Consider the following 27,996-nt stretch of genomic DNA (forward strand, 5'->3'; position numbering starts at 1 on the left):
TTATTAAATAACGAAATTTAGTCAATTTTGAGACATTTTATACATAAGATATGATTCTTGTTCTTATTTTATATATATATATATATATATATATATATATATTGAATACATTTTGAATACATTTTCACTGGTTATCAGCTGCATATATACATATATATATATATATATATATATATATGTATATATGCAGCTGATAACCAGTGAAAATGTATTCAAGCCTCTACTGCAATGATTTGAAAGGGCAACTGTTATACTATTCTTCAGTCAACAGGTGGCGCTCATGCTCTGAATTCCTCCATACAATCAAGTAAGAATTACAACTTTTTTTTTTTTAAATCATGCGAGCAGTTTAAATGAAGAAAATCGGGGGAGTTACATGTAGCATAAATGTGATTGCTTCATTATGAAAGGTGAGCAAACTGTTACTGTTTCAGACGACATAATTGCTCTTTTATAGGAACTGAGGAGGTTAAAAAAGCTGGCGCTCTTGAAAGTGCGTAACCTGTTCTTTTACACATAAGCATGTATTCAACAGCATTAGCGTCCCAAAATGTTTAGTATTTCGTCATATAAGACAGTCAAAAAACAACAGAAATTATAAAAAAGTCTGTCAGATATGGATCGCAAAGTGGATTCCATCTATGCTGCTTGGATAGTCTTTGGAAAAGTCTTATTAAGTAAAGTGCTTAATGGTGCCTAATCAGCGAATATTCACTGTCCAACTCAGCCAAAAGACCGACCTTCTCCAGATTTCCGAGCACATGCGCAGAATCTTCACACTTAGTGCGCGTACTTCGACCTTACATGCAAACTGTCGGGCAACTGAGCGCGCAACAGCACACGTTGACAGTTGATGTGGACTGACATGAACTTTAAATAATTTTGGAATTTTCTTTTATTCATGTTCATATACATTTTTAAGACAAACTGATGTTTTGACCGACTGATAAAGAGGATATCAAAAGGTTAAATATAACGCAATGTCGCGATATTAGTGTTTTTATCGTAATATCAGAACTCTCAGTATTGGTTTTTATTCTGTTCTCGTGGGGTGTGTGAATCAGAGCAGCACTGAGCGCTTGTTGGAGTCTGTCCGGATGTGTATATGATGTCTGATCACTTGTTCCTCACCAGTGCGCTGCAGGCGCGCAATGGATTTATTGTGGAAATTGTTCTATATCGCATTTAACCTGTTTCTCTGCTCTCTGAATGGATCTGAATAAAGCAACGATGATATTCGCAACTTTTTGGATAATGTTGCCTGTCCTTGGTAAGTCCAGATGCATGTGTTCCAGTAGCTTATTTGTTTGCGCGTTACATCTGTAACACCTAAATGCCGTAACATAGAAACATTTTATGATTTTTTTATGATTGTTAACATTTATTGTTATTAATTTTAACTCCTAATTATTACTTGATACATTTTATAAATAGCAGGAATTAATAGGAAATAAAAACATGTTAAACATTTTATCATATAAGATGTCTATATTTGTTTGAATTGGGTCCACCAAAGTAACTAGGTAAGTGCTATCACCTTAATTATGACCATTAGAAAACCGTGGTAACAATGTGTTTGATTCATTCACATCTGTAACTTTGTATTTTCCCTGCACAGATTTAATGCACTTCTCAAAGGCAGATACGATCTCACAGTCTCGGTCGGTTCGGCTGGACTGCGTTAGGGCTCATGAACAGTGTTTGGCGAAGTACGGCTGCAGCACCAAGTACCGAACCATGAGACAGTGTGTGGCCGGGAGAGCCGGTAACTTCAGCATGCTGGCTGAACCCGAGGCGCAGGACGAGTGCAGGAACGCCATAGAGTCCATGAAGCAAAGTCCCCTGTATGACTGCAAGTGTAGGAGAGGAATGAAGAAAGAGAAAAACTGCCTGCGCATCTTCTGGAGTATATACCAAAGTTTACAGGGTGAGCAGATCCAGGATCAACAGAATCCAATATGAGATATATATGATCATGCTTGGTAGACCACTGTAATTCTTGGAAATGCAGTAGAAATCATTCAGAGCTTTAATAACCCAAACCAAAAGTTCAAAAGTGCTGGTTGTAAACAGTTTGGGTTCTTACATGCTAAATTACTATTTCTACTACACTATCTTACTGGTTCTTTGCTGGTGTTTATCTTCCAGCCAACGACTTGCTAGAGGACTCACCATATGAACCAGTAAACAGCCGTTTGTCTGATATTTTTCGCCTGGCTCCAATAATATCAGGTAAGTCTGATGACCATTTATCTCCACCTAACACTTATCACACTGAGTACAAATAATTTGCCAGCTTTTTGTTTTGTCTGTATGCGTAATGTGCGTAATATGTCTTAGGTATATGTGTATGTGCTCTTTCCCTGCCTCGTTCTTGAGGTATGCTCATTTGGCTACAAATAAAAGTGTCTGCCGAATGAATTCATTTCAATTTAAATGTCTGGTGGCTTATTAATGGCCCGCCTGCATCAGTCATTTATGAAAGCGTGCTTTGTAATGGATGTTAGAGATTTGAGTGCACAGGTTTCAGTGATGTCCTTGGAAAAGAGTCAATGCCTAATGCATTCCTATAGAGAGGACTAACAGAACAAGTGCTGCTTGATGGCGACTGTTTAGTCTTGTCCTGTAGATGGCGCTGTTCCTCCCCTGTTCAGCTAAGGTGAGGTCTGCTGGTGATAAACATAACACTGACTGAATCTCTCAATCTAAGCTGTAGAAATTCTGCAGTAAATCTCCATGTGACAGACATGCAGTAGCTCTGTTCCAAAATCTAGTGAGTTGCCTCGCTGCCTACATGGGCAGCATTCTAACCAACATAGAAACTCAAAAGTGACTGATTTGGAACACTACTTGGAGTGTTCCACCCCGTGTGGTACACAAATAGCACTGTGCACCCAATTTGAGACTCAACTAGCAATTGATTTCAGTAGCATTTGACACACATGTTGCCATGCATTTTTTCAAAAGATTTTTGAAAGTTGGAATTAAAAAAAAATATATATATATATATTAGAGGATGTTTTAAAAGAAAACACTATTTCAAGGTTTTGCACATTTAATGCTACTTACTGTTTCTTTGGATTTTTTGTGTGAAATTTTCCAGCAATCTCTGAGGGAAAATAGTTTCTACACAATATTTTTTTCAGTGTAGGGATAAAATACAAAGCACACACAACTATTGAATATAAAATAATAATAAAAAAGCGTTTTAATAGACTATTTTTGTATATTTATTTTGTGTATTTATATAGATATAGATGTATACAAATAGATGTCGATACATTAGTGCTGGGCAACGATTAATCGCGATTAATCGCATCCGAATAAAATTGTATGTTTATATAATATATGTGTGTGTACTGTGTATGTTTATTATGTATATATAAAGACACATACATACAGAATATATTTTGAAAATATGTACATGTATATATTTATATTTATATAATTTATATTATATATAAATATATTTAATATATAAACATAACATATTTTTCTTAAATATATACATGCATGTGTGTGTATTTATATATACATAATAAATATACACAGTACACACATATAATATGTACACAAAAACTTTTATTTTGCATGCAATTAATCGTGATATAGATAGATAGATTTATTCATCAGTCTGGTGCTATTAGAGCATTATTATGAAATGAACATCACAGGCTTGCCATTGTTTTGCTGTGCTTCTGTGCATTTGTGTATCTAACAGCCAGCTACAGGTGTTGTACATCACCATCATATTTGGATGCAACACAATTGAATATTAATCTCACAGCGAACCTCTTTACTTATTCCATGCATATCTAGAGCAAAAAATAGTGGAAAAAAGGTGCAACGGTTTTGGCATGTTCCAGCAACCCCTAGTAATAATTCACAGCTGGGTTTTACAGGAGTGAGCAGGATGTTTATGGCCGCTGCCAGTGCATCTTCAATAAAAACTGATTTGGTTGAGAGACCCAGAGCTGCTGTGCCAGATCTCTATATGGCCCAGATGGAGAGACATTCCCGTTCTTGAGGTGGTGCAGTGTCAGGGTTATACAAGTTCGAAGAAACTGTTGAAAACCTTTTATATCAAAATGATAAACTGCATCAACCAAGACTAGCAGCAACCCCATTGTTTAACACAATAGTTTGGAGAGAAAAAGAGATAGGAAGTAATTTGAGCAGTGCCTAATATGCCAAAAAACCTTTGGTTGGTTAGTGTTCATTGTGTGTCCTGTCCATAAAGTGCTTTTATATTTACTGTCATGAACCACAGAATCAGCCCACACACAGGACCCCAATAATAACTGACCCTAATCTCTTATTGTCAGTGGGACATCTCAATACAACACCTTGTGTGGGTGTTTTCAGGCTGTTCACAGCAGTCTGAGGCTCGTTCACACAGTGCCAACAAGCACCAAATTCAAATGGTTGTCAGGTATTTTTGGATCAGTGTATTAACCCTATTGTTGGCAGTATTTACAAACTATAAATACATCAGTCAACTTCAATCAATAAACTGTTCTCAGACTTGACTTGGACTGGAGTATATTTACATTTATTCATGTAGCAGATGTTTTATTCAAAGAGACTTACAAATCAGAAACGTCACAAGCAATTAGTGCTAACTATAATTTATATATATTTTTAATTACACTAAAAACTATAAACTATAGGCTATATAAAACTTGGTAACACTTTACAATAAGGTTCATTAGTCAACATTGGTTAACAACATTAGTAAATATTAACTAAGAATGAACAATACTTCTACAGCATTTAATCTTAGTTAATGTTAATTTCAACATTTACTAATGCATTACTAAAATCACAAGTTGTTAACATTAGTTAATGCACTGTGAACTAACATGAATAAACAATGAACAACTGTATTTTCATTAACTAACATTAACAAAGATTTATTAATAGTGTAATAAATGCATTGTTCGTTGTTTGTTTGTGTTAGTTAATACTAGGGCCGTCAATCGATTAAAATATTTAATCACGATTAATCACATGATTGTCATGAGTTAACTTGTGATTAATCGCACATTTTTATTTGTTCTAAATGTACCTTAAATTAATAATTTTCAAGTTTTTAATACTCTAATCAACATGAGCATGGACAAATATGGATGCTTTATGCAAATGTATGTTTATTATTATTGAAACCATAGTCAACAGAGCATGAAGACTAGACATGTTTCTTAGGTCATGGATGTTTTTCAAAGAACTTGTTCATGTCTATTAGACACATGAAAAAAGAAATTCCAGGTTCCCATTACTTCTCTTTCTTTGCACTGAGCAATTTACTTACACAAACATGTTTACATTTTTGCATGACAGGGCAGCTCACTTCTTCTGAACATGCAAAATGTACATTTATTATTAGGTTTGTTTGCCTCTCTGTGCCCACATGCTGTATTTTGATGCAGCTAAATTCTCAATAAAACAGTTTTCTGTTGTCAGACAATGGAATGAATATGAAATAGTGACTGACCCATTAAGACTAAATAACCAGCTCTCCCATATGTTAATCTGCACAAAAATCCAGATAATCGAGCCGTCGTCTGATGAAATCAAATAAGATAATGACAATAGCCGTGCTGTGATTTCGGCTAAACTTGCATGTAAAATTAGAGAAGCAACATAATAGCTGTGTTTAACTGAAAGCACTGCTCCTCTCCGCCGCTCGCTGAACAATGCAGACACACAGAGAGAGAAAGGTGTGTGCACGCACTGGGACAGCAAGACCTTGCGTTCGCGTAGCAGTACCAGCGAGTCTCAGAAACTAAATAAGGTTTGGGCAAACCCTAAAGATTTGTCGCTAGGTGCTTTTTTGAAGGGGGGGCTGGGGGGGGTCACTAAAGGGGTCTGCAAAGTCTCTAAGTTGGCAACACTGTGCATCTCCATTTCTCCAACTACGAGCTAGGCCACGGGTCAAACAGAAAATGTGCGCTGCGTTAATCGCGAACTAATAAAATGAGTGCTTTTAAAATTCATTTACGTTAATGCGTTATTAATTACCATTCTTACCGTGCGATACAATTATATGTATGAACTTGATGAGAGACATAAAACTATGGCTGTTAATAGAGTAAAATATATGTAGCTATGTCCACCTATTTTTATGCGTATTTTGGAATATCGCATAAAAACCGCTGGATGGAAGCGCCAAAATGCGCATAAATTCTTAAAAATACTTATGCATTCAACTAAGTAGGATACATCTCTTATCCAGTAAGAAAACATGCGCATAAACTACGATGGAAACACTTTTACTGAATAAATTCCTTGAGGCATATGAAAAAAGACATGTGAGTTTGCGATGGGACAGCATAACTGGACTAATCAACAAACAGATCTCATTGCACAGCATCTGAAATGCTAGTTTTGTCATTTAAAAAAGATAGAGCAAAGTCTTGTCAAAGTGCACTCTTAAAAATAAAGATTCTTAAAAGGTTCTTCACAGCGATGCCATAGAAGAACCATTTTTGGTTCCACAAAGAATCATTCAGTCAAAGGTTCTTTAAAGAACCTTCTCTTACCTTTTTTATAATCTGAAGAACCTTCTTTCGCCACAAAAAACCTTTTGTGAAACAGAAAGGTTTTTCAGATGTTAAAGGTTCTTTATGGAACCATTTAGACAAAAAGGTTCTTGTATGGCATCGTGAAGTACCTTTATTTTTAAGAGTGTGCTCCATAATAAGATAACATGACTGCGTTTCGTCTGCACGTTCTGAAGCTCGTCATTTATTGTATACAAACATTATTATATACAGTGCCCTCTGCCACTGCAGCAAATAAATTTTTTCTTCATGATATTTAGCGCAAGTTAATCAGGAAGTGACGATTTTGTTCTCTTCAACTCACTGGATGGAAACGATGCTTTATTCGCAAATGTTTTATGTGATATTCCAATTTTGCGCATAAGTTTAATTCGGAACTTTGGATGGAAACATAGCTTGGGATTAATTTCTGACCATTCTTTAGAAAGCAAAATTATTAATTTCTTTCTTTACAACATAATTTTTTAAATAAAGCAATGATTAAGGAGTATGCTTTACAAGAAAATATTATTTCAAACTTAAAAATGTCATGCTTAATCTATTTGTTATTTGCTTTTTCTTTGTAATTGTTGGTGAAATTAGCAATTTCTAAGTGAAAATTAGTTTCTATGCCAAATTTGTTCCAGTTGATGAACTTCCCAGTTTGAAAACCCATGCTTTAGTAGACAATCTAAACCTCCTTACAAATAAGGAACATCACAAGCAATTTCTAACTAGAATTGTTTTTAATTTTAATGGATTTGAGATGTTATATAGACTTGTGACAAGCGACTTGACTTAGTCTGTGACAGACTTGAGACTGTATGGCAGAGACTTGAGAACTTGTCTGGTGCACAGCATTGAAACACAGTACTGAAAATCCTTGAGGCAAACATGAGGCCAAGCAAAGAGACGAAACATAGTCACCAGGGTATCAACTTTCTCAAACTCTTTTCATAGTCCTGACTAACAGAAATGCCTGCTCATCTAATTGTAGCTGTCCTGAGCTCTAATGCAAAAACGCCAGTGTTTCAGTAAATGTGTTCAGGTTACACTTCCTGTCAGAAACATAACTAAGATCAATATGAATGGCCACATTAAGCAGCTAATGATTGCTGAGCAAGACAATTCACCCTCCAACTTAGCATTTTAAACTTTAACAAACTTACTATTCTCCATGGTGCATCATTGAGGTAATGGCAGCCAAAACAGATCGAATAATCACATACGTTTTACGTCATGTTTATGAGAAGCTGGGTTATGGACTTGATGCCTCTTAGATGACTCTTTGTTCAGGATGCGTCTGTATGCAATCTGCTGTACAGGCACTTTCCGTCCTCATTATTTGATGGCACACCCTCCAGCTTTTCATAGCTTTGTGGGTTTGAGGCTTTAGTAACAGATCCCCTTCAGCCATGGGATCACAAGAAAAACGGAGGGGGAAAATCTGCCATGTGAAAGAGGAAAGACATGCCTTGTTTAGTGAAAAAGTAGCCAAAAGGGTTGGGCAGAATTGAATTGTACTGAATTGTACAATGGTTGCCAGTAGGCAGGCAACTTGATGATACGGTTAAAGCTTATTAGGTTTTCCACAGTTAAAGGGATCGTTTACCCAAAAATGAACACTCTGTCATCATTTACTCACCTTTATGTCATTCCAAATGTATGACTTTCTTTCTTCTGAGGAACATTGTTTTTGTGCATTCAATGAAGTAATAAGGTTTGGAACAACATGAGTAAATGATGAAAGAATTGTAATTTTTGGGTCCCTTTATTAATGTCTAAAACATTAATGGCCTTACTGTAGGTCATATGGCACTTTCTTTGTCTTTCGGTGCTATGGCAAAACAAACATGTTTATTGTGTCATTAATTATGAGATATTCAGACCAAATAACCACTGGAATATATTCGCCTGGCAGTGTTTGAATTAAAACGGTCCTTTCCATAAATCAATAAAGAAGCGGTCATGAGAGACAAAGAGCGATCATACTGTCACTGTAGAGCGAGAGTAGTGCCACCTGATCAGTGAGGAGCTGGAGCAATGAAGACAAAGAGAATAGCAGCCATTGCTGGATTTATAATGGAATATGAAAGAGATAGTTCACCCAAAAATGAAAATACATTTACTCACCCTCATGCCTTTTCAAACCTGTATGACTTTTTCTTCTGTGGAGCATTTTGTGTATTTTTAAATATCTACTTTTGTCTGGATCCGACTTTGAACTGTTGAAACATTCTTCAAAATATATTTTGTGTTCCACAGAAAAAAAGAAAGTCATACAAGCTCAAAATGACTAAATGCTGACAAAATTTCATTTTTGGGTAAAGTGTCTCTTGGAGTGAACATGAGGGTCAAATAAATGTGTGGAACCAAAGAACATAGTGAAGGCTGGAAAAGAAGATGTTTAGCTATCAGTTACTTCTATCAGTTTAGACGGATGAATCTTGTTCCATGCCTTGTTAATTGATTTTCTCATGTCCCAGCTTTGGTCTGCAGGCTTGTCAATAATATAGTGATCACAAATAGCTATTCATTTGTCTCACTATACGTTGTCAAAATGAGCATGTTTTTGTTTTGCATTTATAGCATTTGATTATATATACAGCATATTATACATACATGTTATATACATACACACTACTATTCAAATGTTCAAAAAGTATCTATGACTTTTTTTATGTTTTTGAAAGAAATATCTCATGCCCACTAAGGCTGCATTTATTTAATCAGAAAAAAGGTAAAAAATAAAAACGTAATACTGTGAAATATTATTACAATATTATTCCGGTGATACAAAGCAGAATTTTCAGCAGCCATTACTTCAGTCTTCAGTGTCTCATGATCCTTCAGAAATCATTCTAATGTGCAAATTTCTGTTATTTTATTATTATTAACATTGCGCTGCATTTTTTTGTGAAAACTGAAAAGCTCACAAGTCTTTAAGGATTATGACTCTTTCTTTTGCTAATATTTATGGAGAAATGCAAGAATCTTTACTATCATTTGAGATTAATTTATCCTTGCTGACTAAAATGCATTATTAATTTAAAAAAAATCTCAATGGCTCCAAACTTTTGAACAGCAGTGTATTTATGAGTGTGTGTGTGTGTGTAATTGCTGCTGTGGTGGTTTAAAAAAGTGCCAATGTATAATTGGTTTAGGTCAAACAGATCTACTATATGGAAATGAAGTACACATCCCTGACTGTTTCTGATGCCCTCACAACTGCAGTGCACCATCTCATGGAGATATAGCGGCATCCATTTTCTCTCACACACAGAACCGAGGTTGCCCTGGCCATCTGAATTATTCACACCCTCGGGCTGGTCCAGAATGTAGTAACAAGTCCCATGTGGCCATGTTTTCTAAGAGAACTGAGATGCATTGAGAGCGGAGGGATCACGTTCTCTTCTCATGCAAGATGGTCTGCTTCCTTTCATGAGTTGCATCAATTTAGTTGTATTCAGTCACGCCACTCATCCAGAGAAATAATTTGATTGAATGTGAAACAGACAGAGAGTCTATTGAAAGAAGTAATGGGGTGATTATGAAGGAATCTGATGGATACGAAATTAAAATCCTTTTCAATGTTATTACATATATTTTTTAAAACGCTGGGCTAATTTATTTCTGGATGTGTTTTACTTAGTGAAGGTTTTGATCCATAATTTCATTATCTCCATAATGACAGTAAATCCTATAATTGTTTTAAACATTCAGCAGAATGATATTCATATGCGTAATGTTCATTTGAATTGCCATAGTCTGTTTTAAGAAAATCAATTCAGACCTTCACTGGTATTGGCACGAATGGCAAAAAGCCTATAAGAGAGGAAGAGGATATTAAATATGAAAAAATGGCCCTGTCAGCAGTTATTGTTTGGAAGTGCAATTTGATTTCCAATCTCATTTCACATCATTGACATGGATGCCAGGGCTGTACGGTTCATGAATCCCAACCAGCTGCCACACAAGGAAAATACAGCGAGAGACAAACAGACAGAACGCTTCATGTTTTTATAGAGATAGACTGTTTTCCACATTAAATAATAAAACTCTGCTATGAGATGAGCATGTAAACACTGAGTAACACAAATCAAATGTCCTAAATCCCCTTCATCTCACGCTATGAGAAATATGTTGGCCTTGTCAGAAAACACATAAACAGCTTGATGACTGCTGGAGGCAAAAATGACATTTAAAGCTTGTGCATGCTGTGTTGTGTACAGCTCATAAGCGTTGGTAATTACAAATGTCTGGATGGTTGATTACAGATCATTCAGCATCAATAACTCTGTCAAGTGTGACAAAAAGGAGGAAAATTCATAGAAAAAGCCAAAAATTCAAAACACTCTGGTGCAGCATAAAAGGAATGCATTAAAAAAGATTTGTTTGATTCAAGAAATTTTGATATCCACTTGATTCAAAGCTTATTCAGGCTAATTTTCTTAATTAGGAAAGGAAAGGAGGCAAACTTTGACAATTAAGCAGCCGTTCACACAAGTTTTCCATTTCACTGCAACACTTTTTCATAGTTTTCTATGTAAATGTGCTAAACAGAAGTATTTGACTATTAACCAATGTCTTGCATTTTTCAAATCAAAAATGTTTTCCGTGTGAACGGTCCCTAAAAGTGCAATTAAATTAGCATAAAATAAATACTTGTAATGGTTTAACTTAAAGAGTCAACCAGTTTATTGGTGAGTGAACCTGTATGACTCTTTATGTTAAATAGAATTAAAAAATAGATTTAAAATGATTAAAAATCCCTGTTTCAGCTCTTATGTAATATGTAGTTTGATTGAAGTAATGAATGCAATTAACTTTCAATTCCCAATGAATCAAAGAATCAATTTGTTTTCAAATCCACGCCACTATTTCTCCCTAAAAGACGATGCAGTTTTCTATTGAGCGAAAACAGTTGAATAAATATCACTCCTCTATTGTATTCATGTATGAAAGGACATGCTATGTTCTGCATCATAATTTTTGAAACGTGACAGGCTGAGAAGGTCATAACTCATAAAGCTGTATCTGTATGTCATTGACCTTGTCATAACAAAAGATTAGTTTTATTAACTACACATCATTAAACAGGTTAAAAGCAGAGCACTGCATAATACAGCATAACTGTTCATATTTTCACATCTAACGCTGTTGATATCTTATACGGTATTTGTAAACGACACCGCTGCCTATGTTTTTTTTAACCGATCACAATGTGCTTGCACTGCAGTATCGTGTGAGCTTGCGTGACCGTAGCATTTCAGGTCACCTAAAGTCACGTCATCTGTCACCGCTGAGATTAAGGACATACAATGACCCACACACACGCACAGAAAGACTCAAACATCCACACACAGCAGAAGAGTACAGACTGAATAGACCGTGAGAGTGTATTGGCTGTCAAACATATATAATACAAATCCTTTGGAGTGGATTTTGGAGAGAAGCCTAGCGAGAGGAAGAAGAAATCCTTTATTCTAATGGGCTGGGTTGACAGCTCTATGCTGTCAGTCTCTAAGGACTGATCCCCCGCTGTGGATGTGTGCTTCAGTGTTTGTGATGTATGAAGCCTATAGTTATCATTTCCTGAGTCCAATATTGTGTGAATGTGTATGGGAGGGGAACGCAACCACCCCCCTCCCTCTCTTTTAAGACTGTGCCTCCATTCATCAGTGGATTTATCACATATTATATATCTGTATCTCACTTTAGCTCCTTTTCTTTGTCTCCTTATAAGCCATTCAAGTTCTTTTTATGGAAAAACATTTATGTTCATGTCCAAACAAGTCTGATTTGGAGCACGCTTCAATGTTACTGTGCTGATTTTAACTATAATGAAATGTTTATCTGTAAACAAAGGGAGGTGTGGCACAAAAGGATGAATGCAGGGACTAAAATTATTTTTGTACCTTCCAAGGAAAGATGCTTTGACGATTGTTTTTACAAGCATTGAAATTATATATGGCATGTTTTATTACAAATGAGGGAAAATAGCTAAAAATAAGGACCAAAAATACATTTGTCCCCTTAAAATTGGTGTAATTTAGCTATTTTCCCCATGCATCTGAATAACAGCACACCACTGTATAATTCACAGCATTATATGCTATATCATATATGCAATTCCACACATAAATAGACACTTTAAGCATCCTAGGTAATCCTATGAAGAGAAAAATTGTTACAGGATGTGTGAGTTGCAGCAGCTGTATGTCTTTGATTCGAATCGCTCACATCCGTGAAGGTCAGGCAAACATTTTTTGAATTCAAGTTAAATCTGGTCTTATGTTGCAGTTCCTGTTAAAGTTACCGGCAAACTGACGAGTATCTCCATATTTCTAGCTGCCAAAGGCAGTCTGACATGCATTTGGCACTCAGTGAGTGCTCATTTTACACCCTGCATACATCGTTCTTTCATTCTCAGTTTATTAATGGCTCAGTCTTGGCTCGGTTTCTCACAGATTAATAAATAGTGGCTTGTATGTTTTACTGCTAATGTATGTAAATTGAAGGCAGAAACCCAGAGGGAAATTACTTGGCAGTTGTTTATGGTAAAACATCAAATACCAGTTTTATGTCTTATTAGACATTGATTTTTCTTCTGGATTGAAAGCCATCAACACTGTACTCATTATTAATTACACTCATGAGATTTTATGCAGTTTAATTGCTTGGCAGTTGGACATGCACAGCCACACACACACATATAGCCCCTAGTCATCATTTACTCAAACAGTCTCAAGCTCCTAAAAGCTTTCCGTCTCTTGCTTCCAAAACACACATAGTCAAACATCCAGCAGTCACGTGACTCCCTCCATTGTCACTGTTACAATAGCAGCTCCCAGACATTGCTGAAATTTCACGGCACCACTGGAGTATCAAATACACCACTGGACCCCCAAATCCCTCCGGCTTTGGTAATTATTTGAGGTCATATCAATATGCCAGCGCTGTTGGGAACTGGCTAAAGTGTCCATTACATCAGCCTGTTAGGGGTCAGCAGTTCACCATCTCTAGTGTAATCTACCAGCTCACCATGCAATGATTTTAAAAGTTACCAAAACCATTTCAACATACTAAATACTAATTTTGCTACCACATCAAAAACATACATGCTAGAGAACATTATTAAACTTTAATGAAAGTAAAATATTAAAATATATATGTATTTTAATTATTAAATAGATTTAAACAAAGTAAATATAGACATTTTTGATACATGTAAAAAAAAAAATGGTTTAGAACAACCAGTATGCTATATGCCAATATTAATAGTTAAGTAATATCAATAACATAAAAAGCATCAGGTCTAACATTTGAATATTTTTTTAATTATAAAAAGAATTGTCAGGATGTTTGCTGAAGTAACATACCGTACTTGTTTGGCATGCAGAGAGAGTTAATTAAAAGCATGTTGAAGAAGATTGCCATCTTTTCAGCCTCTTCTTGAAGACATTTGAGGGGATGATCTCTGGAGCTAATGTAAATTTCATTATCAAGTTGTCCTGCGTTTCACCTCGTCAGTCGTTTGATCGATGCTTCCAACTGCCAATCTTTTCGAGCAGAGCTGCATCAGCTTCAGATGGATCTGCTCTGTAAACATACATGGATCAGTGCGTTCATTCATTTATTTTGGGTAAAAGACACTCATCAATAAATCAATAGACTCCACATCCATTGGATATTTTCAAATATCAATTGGACTGGCTAATTCCCTTAAAGCGCGCTCCAGAGGTCAGCCATTGGCAGGCATCACTTCAGAGGGCCATTAAACGTCCCTGGACAGCAGTTTAAGCGGATAGTCTTTTACACAGTGTTGTTTAACTAGCAGTCCTCTCTTTATTAAAGAGCCCAGAGATGGTCAGAAAGGGTTCATCTTGTAATAAACCCTCATTCTGCTGCAACAGCACTTTCATTAATTGATAGAAGTTTACGGTCCAATTTACTCATTAGCTTCATTTCTAAAAAGACCTGAATACAGGGAACTACCCAAAGATGAATTGTACTGCTCTTTCACAGCTCAGGAGATTTAATGAAGCTCTCGGTTCATGTTTCATTGAAGTATCAACTTAAGTGTTTTAGATGTATCTTCTAAAAAATAAAGAAACAAATTAGACAGTTATTGTTATACATAATGAATATAACGCTATTAAAGGAATAGATCTGATAATCGAATCTTGGAATGAGTCTTGATGAGAAATGTTGTAAAATCTCTAGCCTCTGATTGCAAATTTGGGTATTTTTGGAAAATCTGAACAGTTGGAAACAGATAAAAACTAAAGAAACAAGTACAAGTAGAAAAGAAAGAAGGGAGGAAAAAAAGAAAGAAATAAAGAAAGAAAGACGGGAGGAAGAAGAAAAGAATAAAGGAGGGAAGGCCAAAAGAAATGAAAAACAAAGGAAGGAAGGAAGGAAGGAAGGAAGGAAGGAAGAATGAAAATGAAAGTTTTGGGAATAAAAAGAAAGACAAATCAAAAAGGCAAGACGAAAGCAAGAATGTGAAGATGGGAGAGATGGGCAGACATGGAGAAAGAGAGAGTGGGAGATCAATTATGGAGGATGAGTCCTCGTATGATTTGATTTGCTGCAGTGGCATGTGTTTTTATTGGATTGAAACAGTTGGAGGAAAGCTGTGAGATTATTAAGCATCCACCAGAAAAGCTCCAGGTCTCTGCCATCAGCACTTTTTCTGTGTCTGCAGCACTCTCAATCTCTCAGGCCACTTAAGGAAGCGACTAAGGAGCTCACTTATTATTCCTGCACCCAAAGAGCAATAAACAACAGAGCTCTCTGCTGCCTGAGCAGGAGGCCACATCAACACACACATACTGTTGCTCGTTATTTGTTGCTCTGAAGTGCGCATGGCCAGGCTCTCAGTCCAAGTAGCCTCTGGCTCACAATAGACACTGAAGAATGTAAGCTGAGGTCATTATACACACAGTTCCAGCACTGACCAAAAATACGATGGCATTACAGACTACGGACATGATGTGTTTTTTTTTGTTTTTTTTGGGATGTCTTTGAATTATTAAAGGAGTAGTTCACCCAAAAATGAAAATATGCTGAGAATTTACTCACCCCCAGACCATCCAAGATGGAGATGAGTTTGTTTCTCTTTTAGAACAGATTTGGAGAAATTTAACATGACATCACTTAGATTCTCTGCAGTGAATGGGTGCCGTCAGAATGAGCAGCCAAACAGCTGATAAAAACATCACAATAATCCACAAGTAATCAACTCAACTCTAGTCCATCAATTAACATCTTGTGAAGTTAAAAGATGTGTGTTTGTAAGAATCTTCCATTTACAATGCTTCTGGCTAAATATGAGTCCTCTATCCATAATATTGCTTTCTTCAGTTGAGAAAGTTGTCTTGTCTGAATCAGGAGAGAAATAGGCACAGGTCAAGCACCAATTTACAAGTAAAAAAAAAGCAGACAAAACATATTTATAAAAATATGTCAGTAGATTTTGATGTGAGAGGACAGCAGAGGACTTTCTCTTCACTGGAGAAAGAGTTATTATGAACTATGGGCTCATATTTTGGTCAGAAGTGATGGTAGAAAATGCCTTGATGGATTTCTTTCTTGCAAACATGCAGCTTTTTTTACAAGACGTAATGGACTGGTGCCTTTGGATTACTGTGGATTATTGTGATGTTGTAATCAGATGTTTGGACTTTCATTCTGACGGCACCCATTCACTGCAGATGATCCATTGGTGAATGTAATGCTAAATTTCTCCAAATCTGTTCTGATGAAGAAACAAACTCATCTTGGATGGTCTGCGTACACTTTCAGCAAATGTTCATTTTGGGTGAACTGTTCCTTTACACAAAAATATCAAAGCAAATGCAATTGACTTTAAGGGGGTGGGGGGTAGATTAAAATATAAAATAGCAGATAATAATAATAATAAATATGCCCTGTGCTGTAAAATAGCCATGAGTTATTTTAATAATGTACCATAATAAATTAATATTGCATTATGTTTATAAATGCAGCTCAGGATCAGTGTATCACAAGAAGATATAGATTCGTTTTATAGGCTGACATGTTGAAGAACCTGTCCACATGGCTGCAACTTCTAATCAACACTTAAAGATCCATCCAATAACCTTGAGCCTCATGTCAACGTGCTTGTCAAACGTAAGTAATGGTTTTTGTAATAGGTGATTAACCTCAAGGAACTAGGTGGCTTTCAAATTTAATCACATCTAGTCATCTCATGAAAGCCCACAATAAGCACAAATTCCTCATCAAAACACATAATTGCAAAATGCAGCATTCCATGCACATGCGAGATCTGCAGCGCATCGGGAAAAAAGTTGAGTTACTGAAGCGGGAAGCAGAGGAGACGAGAGAAGACTGAGTCATCATTAGGTAAAGAAGAATATCCTCACTTATTACACAGCTCACTGGAGAGTTGATTCTGATTGGTCAGTCTTTTATCATCTATTTTATATTATACAAATATATATTAAATATACATTTTGCTAAACATTATAACTGACCATTGTCTCTCTGGCAACCAAATCTTCTACAAAGCTAAAATAGTTTATTATCTATCTATCTATCTATCTATCTATCTATCTATCTATCTATCTATCTATCTATCTATCTATCTATCTATCTATCTATCTATCATGTAGCCTATTCAAATAATTTTAACTTTTTCATGTCCATTTATTCATTTGGTAAATAATCATATAATTAAAAGTATAATAAACATTCAGATAATCATTATTCCAAAATAAACCTTATGCCATCCAATATCAGCACAGTATACAGTACATGCTTATGTTCTCTCTTTTTGCATTGCTAAATAGTCTGACAGCATTTGTGTTCTTAGGAATGTGTATTAAAGCAAAAAGACTGTTTAGAAAAGAGAGAGGAAAGGCAAACAGTTTTCAGGGTTGTGAACTTATCCATGCGAGTGAAAGTGAAGCATTCACCTGAGGTTGTTTGTTCAAGAGATGCAAATGCTGTGTAGATTGAGAGGAGGGAAACAACAGGAAAAGTGTACAAGCAGTTGAGGGAAGCTCTTCAGGCAAAAGATTAAAACACAACACAAATAAAACCTATTTTAAACTGAGTTTAGTTGCTTTATCTAATTGCAACACTCTGCAGGATGTCAGCTCTTGGTGGGAAATACATGAAAAAGGTCTGGAAATTGAGTCTCAGTATGCTTGAGGCAGTTTGAGTGGGATCTGTTGAAGAAATTGAGAAACAATAATAAATGAGAAAAAAATTGCGTTCATGTGATTTTATTTTCAGACACACTATAGACTGGAGATGAGAATTAACTATATGAACGAATTATGTAGACATATATAAACTACCGTTCAAAAATGTGGGGTGTTTTTTTTTTTTTTTAATTATTCAAGGATTGTCACTGAATTGTCCAAAAGTGACAGTAAAGTTTTTAACTTCTTCCACAAAAATATTAAGCAGCACAACTGTTTTCAAAATATTTCTTGAGAACCATGCAAAATGATGTCTGATGTGTCGTGTGACTCTGAAGACTGGAGTAATGACTACTAAAAATTGAGCTTTGCCATCGCAAGAATACATTACATTTTAAAATATATTAAAATATAAAACAGTTATTTTAAATTGTAATACCATTTCACAATATAACTGCTTTTAATCTATTTTTGATCAAATAAATGCAGTCTTGGTATAAGAATAAGAGACTTCTTTCAAAACCATTCAAAAATCTTACTGAGCCCAAATGGTAGTGTGTGTATATTACATTCTCAAAAAGGTTTCCCAAACACTCCAGCCATTGGCTGGTCAAACAGTTAGCCCCGCCCAAACTCACACGATTGGTTGAGCCACTGTTGCTGTGCGTGGAAGCTCAAACAAACAGAAGTAATAATTTGAAAGTGCTACAGAAACAAAGCATTGACGCTTTTCATTGTAAGCAACCTACAAATGGCTTACTTGCAGTTGTCGCTAACAAGCCAGGACAGGAGAATGTATTTTACACACTTCATCTTTAAATCTACTGGGAATAAAATTCTGTAATTTTCCTGAATATCAATTAGTAGTACAGTTACTTTCACACAGACCACATACTGGCTGACATATGGCCTCTAGTTCTGTGAATGCCATACGGGACGACCTCAGCCAGAGGACGTTCACAGAGAGTCCTAAAAGGTCAACAGTTGCCCCACTCTCAGCAAGTGTTCTTTGACATTTACGACACTTGCATCAGTAAAATCATCCAGTAGTGTTCGTAACTCTCCCCCTAAATCTCTGCCCGCACAGGTGAGGCGGCCTTTACAAAGGACAACAACTGCCTTAACGCTGCCAAGGCCTGCAACCTGAATGACACGTGTAAGAAGTACCGCTCCTTCTACATCAGTCCCTGCACCAGTAGAGTCTCAACCACTGAGGTGTGTAACAAGCGCAAGTGCCACAAGGCCCTTCGGCAGTTCTTCGACAAGGTACCACCGAAACACAGCTACGGCATGCTTTTCTGCTCCTGCCCCTCTGGGGATCACACGGCTTGCTCCGAACGCAGACGTCAGACCATCGTGCCAGCCTGCTCCTACGAGGACAAAGAAAAACCCAACTGTCTCTCCTTACAAGCCTCCTGCAAGACCAACTACATCTGCAGGTACGTTAAAAGACAGCTTGTGTTACGTGTCACGGAGTAAGGAGGAGAGTGCTGGAATATTCACTATACTTTTCAGCGAGTTCATTATTTATCCTGTGGGGTGGATGGTCTTTGAGAAGAGATGACTGCCGGACTGTCACTCGTGTGCTGAGTCTGTTTAATGAGGAGATGTGGCATGTGGATTCTTGTTCATTCCTGCTTAATTTTTTTCAGATCTCGTTTAGCTGACTTCCTTACCAACTGTCAACCTGAGGTGCGCTCGATTTCTGGGTGTCTGAAGGAAAACTATGCTGACTGTCTGCTGGCATATTCAGGTCTTATTGGTGAGTTAACTCGCGTCAATAAATTATTTTGGCAGTACAGTACTATATAGGATATTTTATAGCATGGTACTGAAATTCATGTGCTATGGTCTTTGGATGTGTAGCATGTCATTACCATAGTACCTTAGAGTGCCATGAATCAAAGCTAATTTCAAAAATGAAATTACTATGGTAAATGTACAGAAAAACATGGTTGTTCCATGGAAAATGCCCTCAAAAACGTATTTGATGTAATGAACAGCATTTATTTAGAAATCTTTTCTAAGATTATAAATGCCTTTATTTTTGATCAATTGAATACATCTTTACTGAATAAAAGTATTAAGTATTGTACCCTAGCCTTTTAAATAGTAGTGTATTATTAAAAAAAAAATCAGTAACATTCAAAAACTAAAACCAATAAACATAGTATATGCATATATTCTGGTGTTCTGATGGATCATGTCCATAGGTAATACAATGAACTGCATGTAACATATGTAACTGGCTTCATACATCCATTAAAATTTCGTTGAGGTGCCACTTGGCTTAAAGGGATAGTTCCCCAAAAATGAGAATTACCCCATGATTTACTCACCCTAAAGCCATCCTAGATGTATATAACCTTCTTTCTTTCAGATGAATACAATCAGAGTTATGTTAAAAAAAAAAGTCCAATAAAGTGCATCCATCCAGCTTATGCTACACCTACGTCATCCATCATCTGCTGGAATGCCACTCTCTCGTGAACACGCGGACATATTTATAAAGTTTTAAATATGGATATTTTTCTTACACAAACTTATCGATTCGTTTCAGAAGGCCTTTATTTTTGGGTGAACTGTCCCTTTAAAAATTTGTATCTAATGAAATGACTTTCATACACTTTTAAGTGTCTAAATGTTGGGGGCCACTGTATATTTCACATTTGAATGTACTTGGACTACTCATCTGTGTTATGTAATGTTAAGGATAAAATAATGCCTTTTGCCTTTCCACACTGTTTGTCTTACCTACTAAACTATCTATCCAACATGCTTTTTTTGATCAGGAATGTTTTAAACCTTAATGATCCCTAATGCTGTCTATAATTGCTGCTTGCTAAGTTTTGAGACACAGCCAATGTCTTGTTAGAATCTCCTTTTATAAACGTCCTTGTTTTCAACATAAATGTCCTTTGAACTTTGCCCCTTGCTATGTGTGACACAGGCACGGTGATGACTCCGAACTACCTCCGTGCCCCTGGCATCAGCGTGTCACCTTGGTGTGACTGCAGCAACAGTGGAAACGGAAAAGCAGAGTGTGACAAGTTCACAGAGTTATTCACCAACAACCGTTGTCTCCGTAAGTAGACTTCAATCACAGCTGCTGCTGCTGCTATATCATTGGTCACATGCCATTCTGACAGATTTTGCCCATCAAGACTGACTCTAAAGCTGAATTCTGCTCCATTGCGTCTTCATAATCATTCACAGTCTGCACCAGTAAATCTGATCTCTGTGATTTGTGTTGCTGTGCGGTTCAGGGCAGTCTGATGGCCGAGAGACAGAGAAATCCGTCTTAAATGGGGTTGCTGAGAGGGGGGATTGACATAAAAAGGCAATAAAGCATTACTCAGGTGTCCGTGGGCCTGGAAGAGTAGGGAAAGCTTGCATTATTTTGCAAAACATCCATTTAGATGAACTGGACACAGGGAGATAGACAGGGAGCAGATGGGAGGATTTGTCTACATGAGACAATGGCCTTTAGGATGACAGCCCGGATGATACAGCAGTACCGACACAAGTCACGCCACATCCACACCTAATTTCTGACACGTTCTCATCTTTTGTGTTTACCAATAGAGAGAGAGGTGGAGGGAAAGAGAAAGACAGTCCAACAAGATGTCAAGGAGTTCAAACAGCATGAGACAGCATCAGCAAAATGTTTTCTTAGCTCTTTCTAGTTTGTAATGAACACATTTGTATATCACGGAGGGCCCATTACTGACATTACAGACAGCAGAAGGTCTATTAGGATGCATTTGCACTGAACTAATGCACACTTATGTTGATATAAATCAGTTTTGTTTATGCTCAATTAGTAGTTAGTGTTGGTTTTTGACTTGGTTCTGAAGTACCAATACTTTTTATTCACCTTGAGTGTCCATGGGATGAACTAAGAAAGTCATAGAGGTTTAGACCAACATGAGAGTAAATTTTGAAGTTTTGAATGAATTTTTAAAAATCAGCTCCAAATCGTAAGCCTCTATTATCATATTAGGTTAAATGCTTTAAATTATTTTTCTAATAAATCTGACTAATTAAACCAGTGGTCGATTACTTCCCTTCTTAGCTTTTGAATCTGGCCACTCATTTGATGGCTATCTAATAATGAACCAATAAGCACAGCAACTAAAGACATGTGAGAGAGAGCGAGAGAAGAATGTTAGCTTGTCTATATGATGCAATATAAAGATCATCCTCTCATGTTACAATTGTACAGTCAAAATGACCTTGAATTTGCTCCTAAAGAATGAACAGTCAATATACTCCCTCCTTCGCTTAAAGTCTGCTAAGATGTATAAGTACAGCTGATGTTGCACAGTCTGCCTTGGCTTTTACTCAAGGGTCATGTTGTACGGTCTGACTGTACCCCCCAAAACAAAACAAAAAAATCTGTCCTTTAAGCCTTTAAATCTACTGTATATAAACTATCCAGAATTTAGCTTGGAATACACATCCATTCTTATGCGAGCAATGCAATGGAAAATGCAGAATGAGGCTTTGTGAGTTTTTAACCCTTAAGAAACAGAATGAGCTTGCTTGGAAATTCAATGCTCACTCAATAATAAGGTCAGCCTACCCTCGTCTCTGTCAATAGATGGTACTTAATACACATGCAGCTTATTCTTAACCTGAGTACCCATCAATAATCTCCCTCTTGCCCTTTAGTTTTCTGTGGCAAGAGGTAAATAACAGACTCTGAAGTCAAAAGTGCTCTTCAGAATAAAGTCATTTAAAAAAATCAGTTGAGTCACAATGGCCTCCTCCGTTTTATCACCGGAAAGGTCCCAGAAACTTAGTAAGTGAAGGTCTTACTGCACTTACACAGAGGCTAAGTGCCTCTTTATCAGAGTTCATCTGCTTTAGTATTAAGAGATGAAGAGCGAAGCTCTTAATATCCAAATAGGTGTAGATAACAAGAGACCAAAAGTGTGATAGCAACATGTCAAGGGCTGAATTGAGAATGCATTTTGGAAATTCAGTTAAAGCAAAAAAAATTAATTAATTGAAATAAAGCTGGAATAAAATATGGTAAGATTAAGATCTTAGACTTGAAAGAAACTTGAAAAACTAAAATGACTAAAATGTACAAAAGCACAATTACTAAAAATGAAACAAAAATCACATGAAAACTGAAACTGATCTAAATATAAACACTATTTTAAAATATTAATAAATACTATAATAGTATAAAATTATACTAAAATAACACTCTTCCAGAATTTGAATTGAGGTGGCAAACAGAGTACAAAATTGTAATTTAAAAAAACTAATTTTGATCGGAACATTTTGTGGCTCTCTGAGGCAAAACTAAAAACTGATCTGAACTCTGTTAATTGTTTTGACAATAATGGGTGTAGTTTTGAGGGGAAAAAAACTGTTTTTATATATCAGTAAAAAAAAAACAAAAAAATTTAATTGCAATTCAACGTCCTGGGGGTGTGGCTGATTCAATTCAAATTCCAACTTTTTTTTTTTTTTTTTTTAAATGTAGCCAATTGTTATATACTGAATGATTTGAAACATTTTTCTTTATTTCTGCATTACGCAGGCAATGCCATCCAGGCATTTGGTAACGGCACAGATGTTGGTGTGTGGCAACCGCAGCCGCCCATCGTGTCCACTCCACCTGACCCTTACACTCCACAGAGAGGACGGGACAGGACATCCAACGCACTGGATGATCCAGCTCTCACCAATGACCTGGACAGTAACACGGACCATCTCTACAGCTTCTGTGGAAGTCTGCAGGTACTGAAAGCAAGCGGCATGTTATATTTACAGAAATGACCTGAAATTTATATACTAATTTCTGAAAGTCATCTGTTTATCTAACTTGTTTATTCCTAATCTGTTGATTAGGAAAGTGCCGTGAAAAAAGCAGTGTAAAATGTTGCCCAGATGCCCAATCTGTGTTTTCGAATCACCTTTTAAACCACCATATTGACTATCTCTGATGGTGAACGACAGCTGTCAGTCAGACACACGTTGCTGTTGGCCCACACAGATGGTTAAAGACGCACAGTCTACGTCAACTTTACAAACAGCCGGCAGCTTGTTTGGATGCTTTCAGGCTTTACTTGGCATACGATGACTTTCATTTTCTGAGCCTCAGAGTGAGATGAGGGTTTACTTTTGATTGATGTATGTGGGCTGTTGCAGCGATAACACACACATAGGGCCTCTGGGTAGAAATGAGCTAATTGGCTGGCACATTAACATGAGGAACACCCTTAAGCAGGATATACCCACCCAATACAATCTCTCTGAGGGAAACATATCTTCACCAATCATCTGCAAATCTAACTTCACGACTGGCACACACGTGGTCTCTAAAACGACTGGCATACACACAGATATAGATCTATAGGAATATTCCAGGTTAAATATACTCTTGAGCATAAACTGTTGATTAAAGCATAATGTCTGACTTGTCCATTGTTGTAAAAAAAAAAGGAAAAAAAAAGGAAAATGATGCACTTATTAGCATGGTTAAAGTATAACATTCACTCTTAAAAGCACAATAAATCTTAGGTATTTCTGCTATTTTCTTTCACTGAATTAAAAATATATTTTATTTTCATTAAATGCATTGAATTTAGGATTTTTTTTTAATCGGAAATTGCTACCCTGGTTTAAAAAAGCAAAATCTCTAAAAAGAAAATAATCAACATTAAAATTATAAGGAAAAAATTGAGAGGAAAAACAAACAATGCACAAAGTATCCACATGTGTGAAGCATTTATCAGACCAAAAATATTAAAAAGCCAGTGCATAGGCATTCATCTGGGCTTTTATGTTTTTGGCCTAATAAATGCCTCAATTGGAGACTTGAGTTCTTGAAGTTGGTAACATTAAATATTAGTTAGTCCTCCAAAGCACTTTTTTCAGTTATTTTCTTCAATAATTGACAGCATGCTACAGATGCAGTTGATAAAGCTTAACTTGTATTTAACTTAGAAAATTATAATTTTTTCCCAACATCTGCAGCTCATAATACAGTTCAAATACAGAATACCAGGATACACTCCTGCAGATATAGCACAACAATTCATCATATTGGAGTAATAACAATATTATGATTTATTAGTAGACAGAGTTTCTTTCGTCAGATAGACTTCCAGGAAGGTTATTAATCATTCTATCCCACAATGCTTTTCGCAAGAATTAGCTCCATTCTCTCTCCATTGTGCGGCACCTTTATTATATTCCAAATTCTCTGAGGAATTTATCGTTCCAACAAACCAACTTGTGTGTGTGTGTGTGCTTGTGGGAAACGGGATAACAGAACAGAATCTCATGTAACTGGGTATTAAAATGTATTAGTGCGTCACATATTAATGTAGACACACTGGCCTCCTGCACACATTGAAACACACAGCACATTGATTTGAGCAGAAGCAGGACCTCAGAGAGAGCTCCTGGCCACAGCGCTGTGTACGTGTGGTGTTTGTGTGTGGGCTGTGGGGCTCATTATCATAACATTACATTTCACTCAGAAGACCTCTCTTTGAGGCCAATGCTATATGACCTCTATTTGCTGTGGTGAATTACAGTGCTTTATTGTAGCTGTGCTTGACTTAGATCGCCCTAGACTCAGTTTAAAGGGTTGCTGGATGGAAATGCTTCAGTGTGAGAAATGGTTTATAACACAAAACCTTGAAGAGCTTCTTGCAAGTAATTGACTTTTTAGCCCGTATTTCAGCTGGCCTCTTTCTCTCTTTCTTTATAGGCTCAGAAACTGAAAAGTAATGTTACTCTGGATGTTCTTTGTGTGGTAAGAACCGTACATTTCTACTCACCTTGCATTTTCCAGTCAATAAGGGACTGTTCACATAAGATGCATTCTATGCAATCAAGCGGACGTTGTTGGATGTTGCGACGTGTTGTTGCTGCTGCATCCCACTGTAAAAAATGATGTGTTCAATAAGTCATGATAACTTAAGGTTTTTCATTACTTTAACCAATTTCAACTTAAATTATACTACATTCAACACATTTTTTAAAAGTTTAATATAATTTAAGCTGAATTTACCTGTACAGCTATTATTATATTTTATTATTTATTAATTTTATAAATTTTTACACGGATATCAGTATGTTTTAGGGCATATTAAGCTCTTTTAAATGCAAAACATATCTTGTTTGAACAGCCTGTTTGATTCCATTCCATAAAGGTACACTAAGATATGAAAGCCCCACCTCAGAAGAATAAATAAAATGGGTAATTATGAGGTAAAGTATTTCACAATTAGGACTTTATTTCAAATATTTTATATCTCATAATAATCTCTTAATTTATTTCTCATATTTTATGTCATGAGGTTACAGTTGTAAGAGAAACACAGTCACAATAACAAGACATTAAGTCATAATTATGAGACAATTTTGAGAATTTTTAATCTTACAACTGCGATCGTATGTAACATAAGGCCACAACTGTGATATAGTGGCAATTATGAGAAATAAATCCCAACTTCCTCGTAATTACCGGTTTTATTTTTTATTCTTATAATTGTGACTGTGTTTTTTTGTAATTGCGACTAGAAGAGAGAGGTATGAAAGTCCCAAGTGTGAGATAAAAAAAAATCTGCATTAACAGACAAACTTGCAATAGTGAGCTGTAAATTGCATTTGTAATATATGAAGACAATTACAAGAAAAAGTAACAAATAGCTTTTCAAAAAAAGTGTTTCAAGATGCCCATATTGCCTAAACTGTGACATTTTAAGGCTTCTAAAATTCTAAAAAAGAACAAAAGAATCAGAAAATATCAGAATGACTAACAATATGGAAACATGACCTTTTTCCACAGGATCCGCAGCTGAATGACCCCGGTAGCTTTAATGCAATAGCTCGGAGCTCAACTACTGCCATCTGCCTGCTGGACTGGACTGTGCTGCTGCTGTCTCTGGTCTCAGTTCCTTTAACAGCCCCACAGACATTATAGCCGCTCATAATGTCATTATCAGACCTGCTGCTGGACTGCTACCGCTGCCTCTGTACCATACAAAAATGTTGTTTTTCCGCAAGTGGTTCTGTGGTTCTGTGGTGTTTCAGTGTGATGAAACTATTCTTGGTCCACCTGCTATTTTTTCTCACTTATCGGAGATAACGGACAAACATGGACATATTTGAATGTCAGTGGAAGGTCATCTAAGATTACTTTTGTTGCGAAAAACTTTCTGCAAACAGGTGTCGCCCGAACTCTTATATGTGGCGTATTATGCTGCAATTTTTTTTTCTACCATCACAGCAAGATCTGGTCGAGAAAACAGAGATGCATGGAGATGCAAGAACCACTTCTGACAGTGAAAGACTGACGCAGCTTCTGTATACTAGGGTGCTGGAGATGATCATTTATTTTCTCTGAGCTGATGCCACAGGAAAGCCTGCAAACTCCAACTTGTACTCAAACAGTGTTAAGCAGTGCACAGAATTTTTTGAAGGCTTATCAGCAAAACCTGCTGCTCCTGTCCCTTATTAGGACCTACAGACTCTATTCTCCCTCAAAGTGGCAGTGACTTTTTGCAGTGCTCCAGCTTAGATGATACGGTATGGGAAATCAGGATAGACACGGCAATTTATCACGTCAAAACACAAGCGTTTTTTTGGGGGGGAGAGTTTCTAGACTCCTTTAAATTTGCAAATGTCACATCTATTTTAGCTCTTATCCTCTCTGGTGAAACACACCATGAGAATGAGTGCTTACTTTTGGGACATGCCATTCGTCCTGGATATTTACTTGTAAATACCATCTTTATTTACAATATTATTACCATATTATGCTTCTCTAAGTTTATTTCTAATCTAGGAAACCTTTTCGGCTATTGTATCACCTCTGTTATGTGAATATTGACCTGAGTTTTAGTGATGAAATTCATAAGTAACTACGAGGGTTGATACCACAGTCCAGTATATGTCAAATGTGATTTATGTACATCCAGTGAGAAAGGTTACTTATGCTCATCTGAAAGAAGTGCTCTCCAAGTATCATTTCTGCATTGTTGTTGTACTGGTTAGCTGTAAAAAGAAATATAAATATGTACGTATATAGTACAGGGCTGTAAGACATGAAAGAGCAAATAGAAACTTACATTAAACAAACTTAAGAAGGCCTTTTAACTTGTTTTATTTTTTTCATTTCATTTGTTTTACTTCAGAAACAAGAAAATATGTGTGAAGTATAACAGGGATTTCAAACCAGAAGTTTTGGATATTTTTGATAAATAAATGCAGCCTTTGTGAGCACA

The 27,996-nt window shown here is 36.4% G+C and overlaps 1 protein-coding gene across 1 annotated transcript; it reads left to right on the forward strand.

The window, feature by feature from the left end:
* Positions 1–759: 759 nt before the first annotated feature.
* Positions 760–27,993, forward strand: LOC306857815 (GDNF family receptor alpha-1-like). Its single transcript, XM_079397999.1, has 9 exons — positions 760–1,270; positions 1,619–1,927; positions 2,149–2,232; positions 18,825–19,176; positions 19,390–19,499; positions 20,688–20,822; positions 23,295–23,494; positions 25,476–25,520; positions 26,559–27,993. The coding sequence occupies exons 1-9, from the start codon at positions 1,210–1,212 to the stop codon at positions 26,691–26,693; spliced, it is 1,431 nt and encodes a 476-aa protein (XP_079254125.1). The 5' UTR covers positions 760–1,209; the 3' UTR covers positions 26,694–27,993.
* Positions 27,994–27,996: the final 3 nt, after the last annotated feature.

Source organism: Barbus barbus (genome assembly GCF_936440315.1).
Source record: "Barbus barbus genome assembly, chromosome: 38".
In the NCBI taxonomy this organism is placed as follows: domain Eukaryota; kingdom Metazoa; phylum Chordata; class Actinopteri; order Cypriniformes; family Cyprinidae; genus Barbus; species Barbus barbus.

Excerpts from the sequence above, each read along its gene's own strand:
- LOC306857815 (XM_079397999.1), top strand. The coding sequence starts at position 1,210 with ATGGATCTGAATAAAGCAACGATGATATTCGCAACTTTTTGGATAATG. Across the intron at positions 23,495-25,475 it reads GCTTCTGTGGAAGTCTGCAG|GCTCAGAAACTGAAAAGTAA; the intron begins GTACTGAAAGCA and ends CTTTCTTTATAG. Across the intron at positions 25,521-26,558 it reads CTCTGGATGTTCTTTGTGTG|GATCCGCAGCTGAATGACCC; the intron begins GTAAGAACCGTA and ends CTTTTTCCACAG.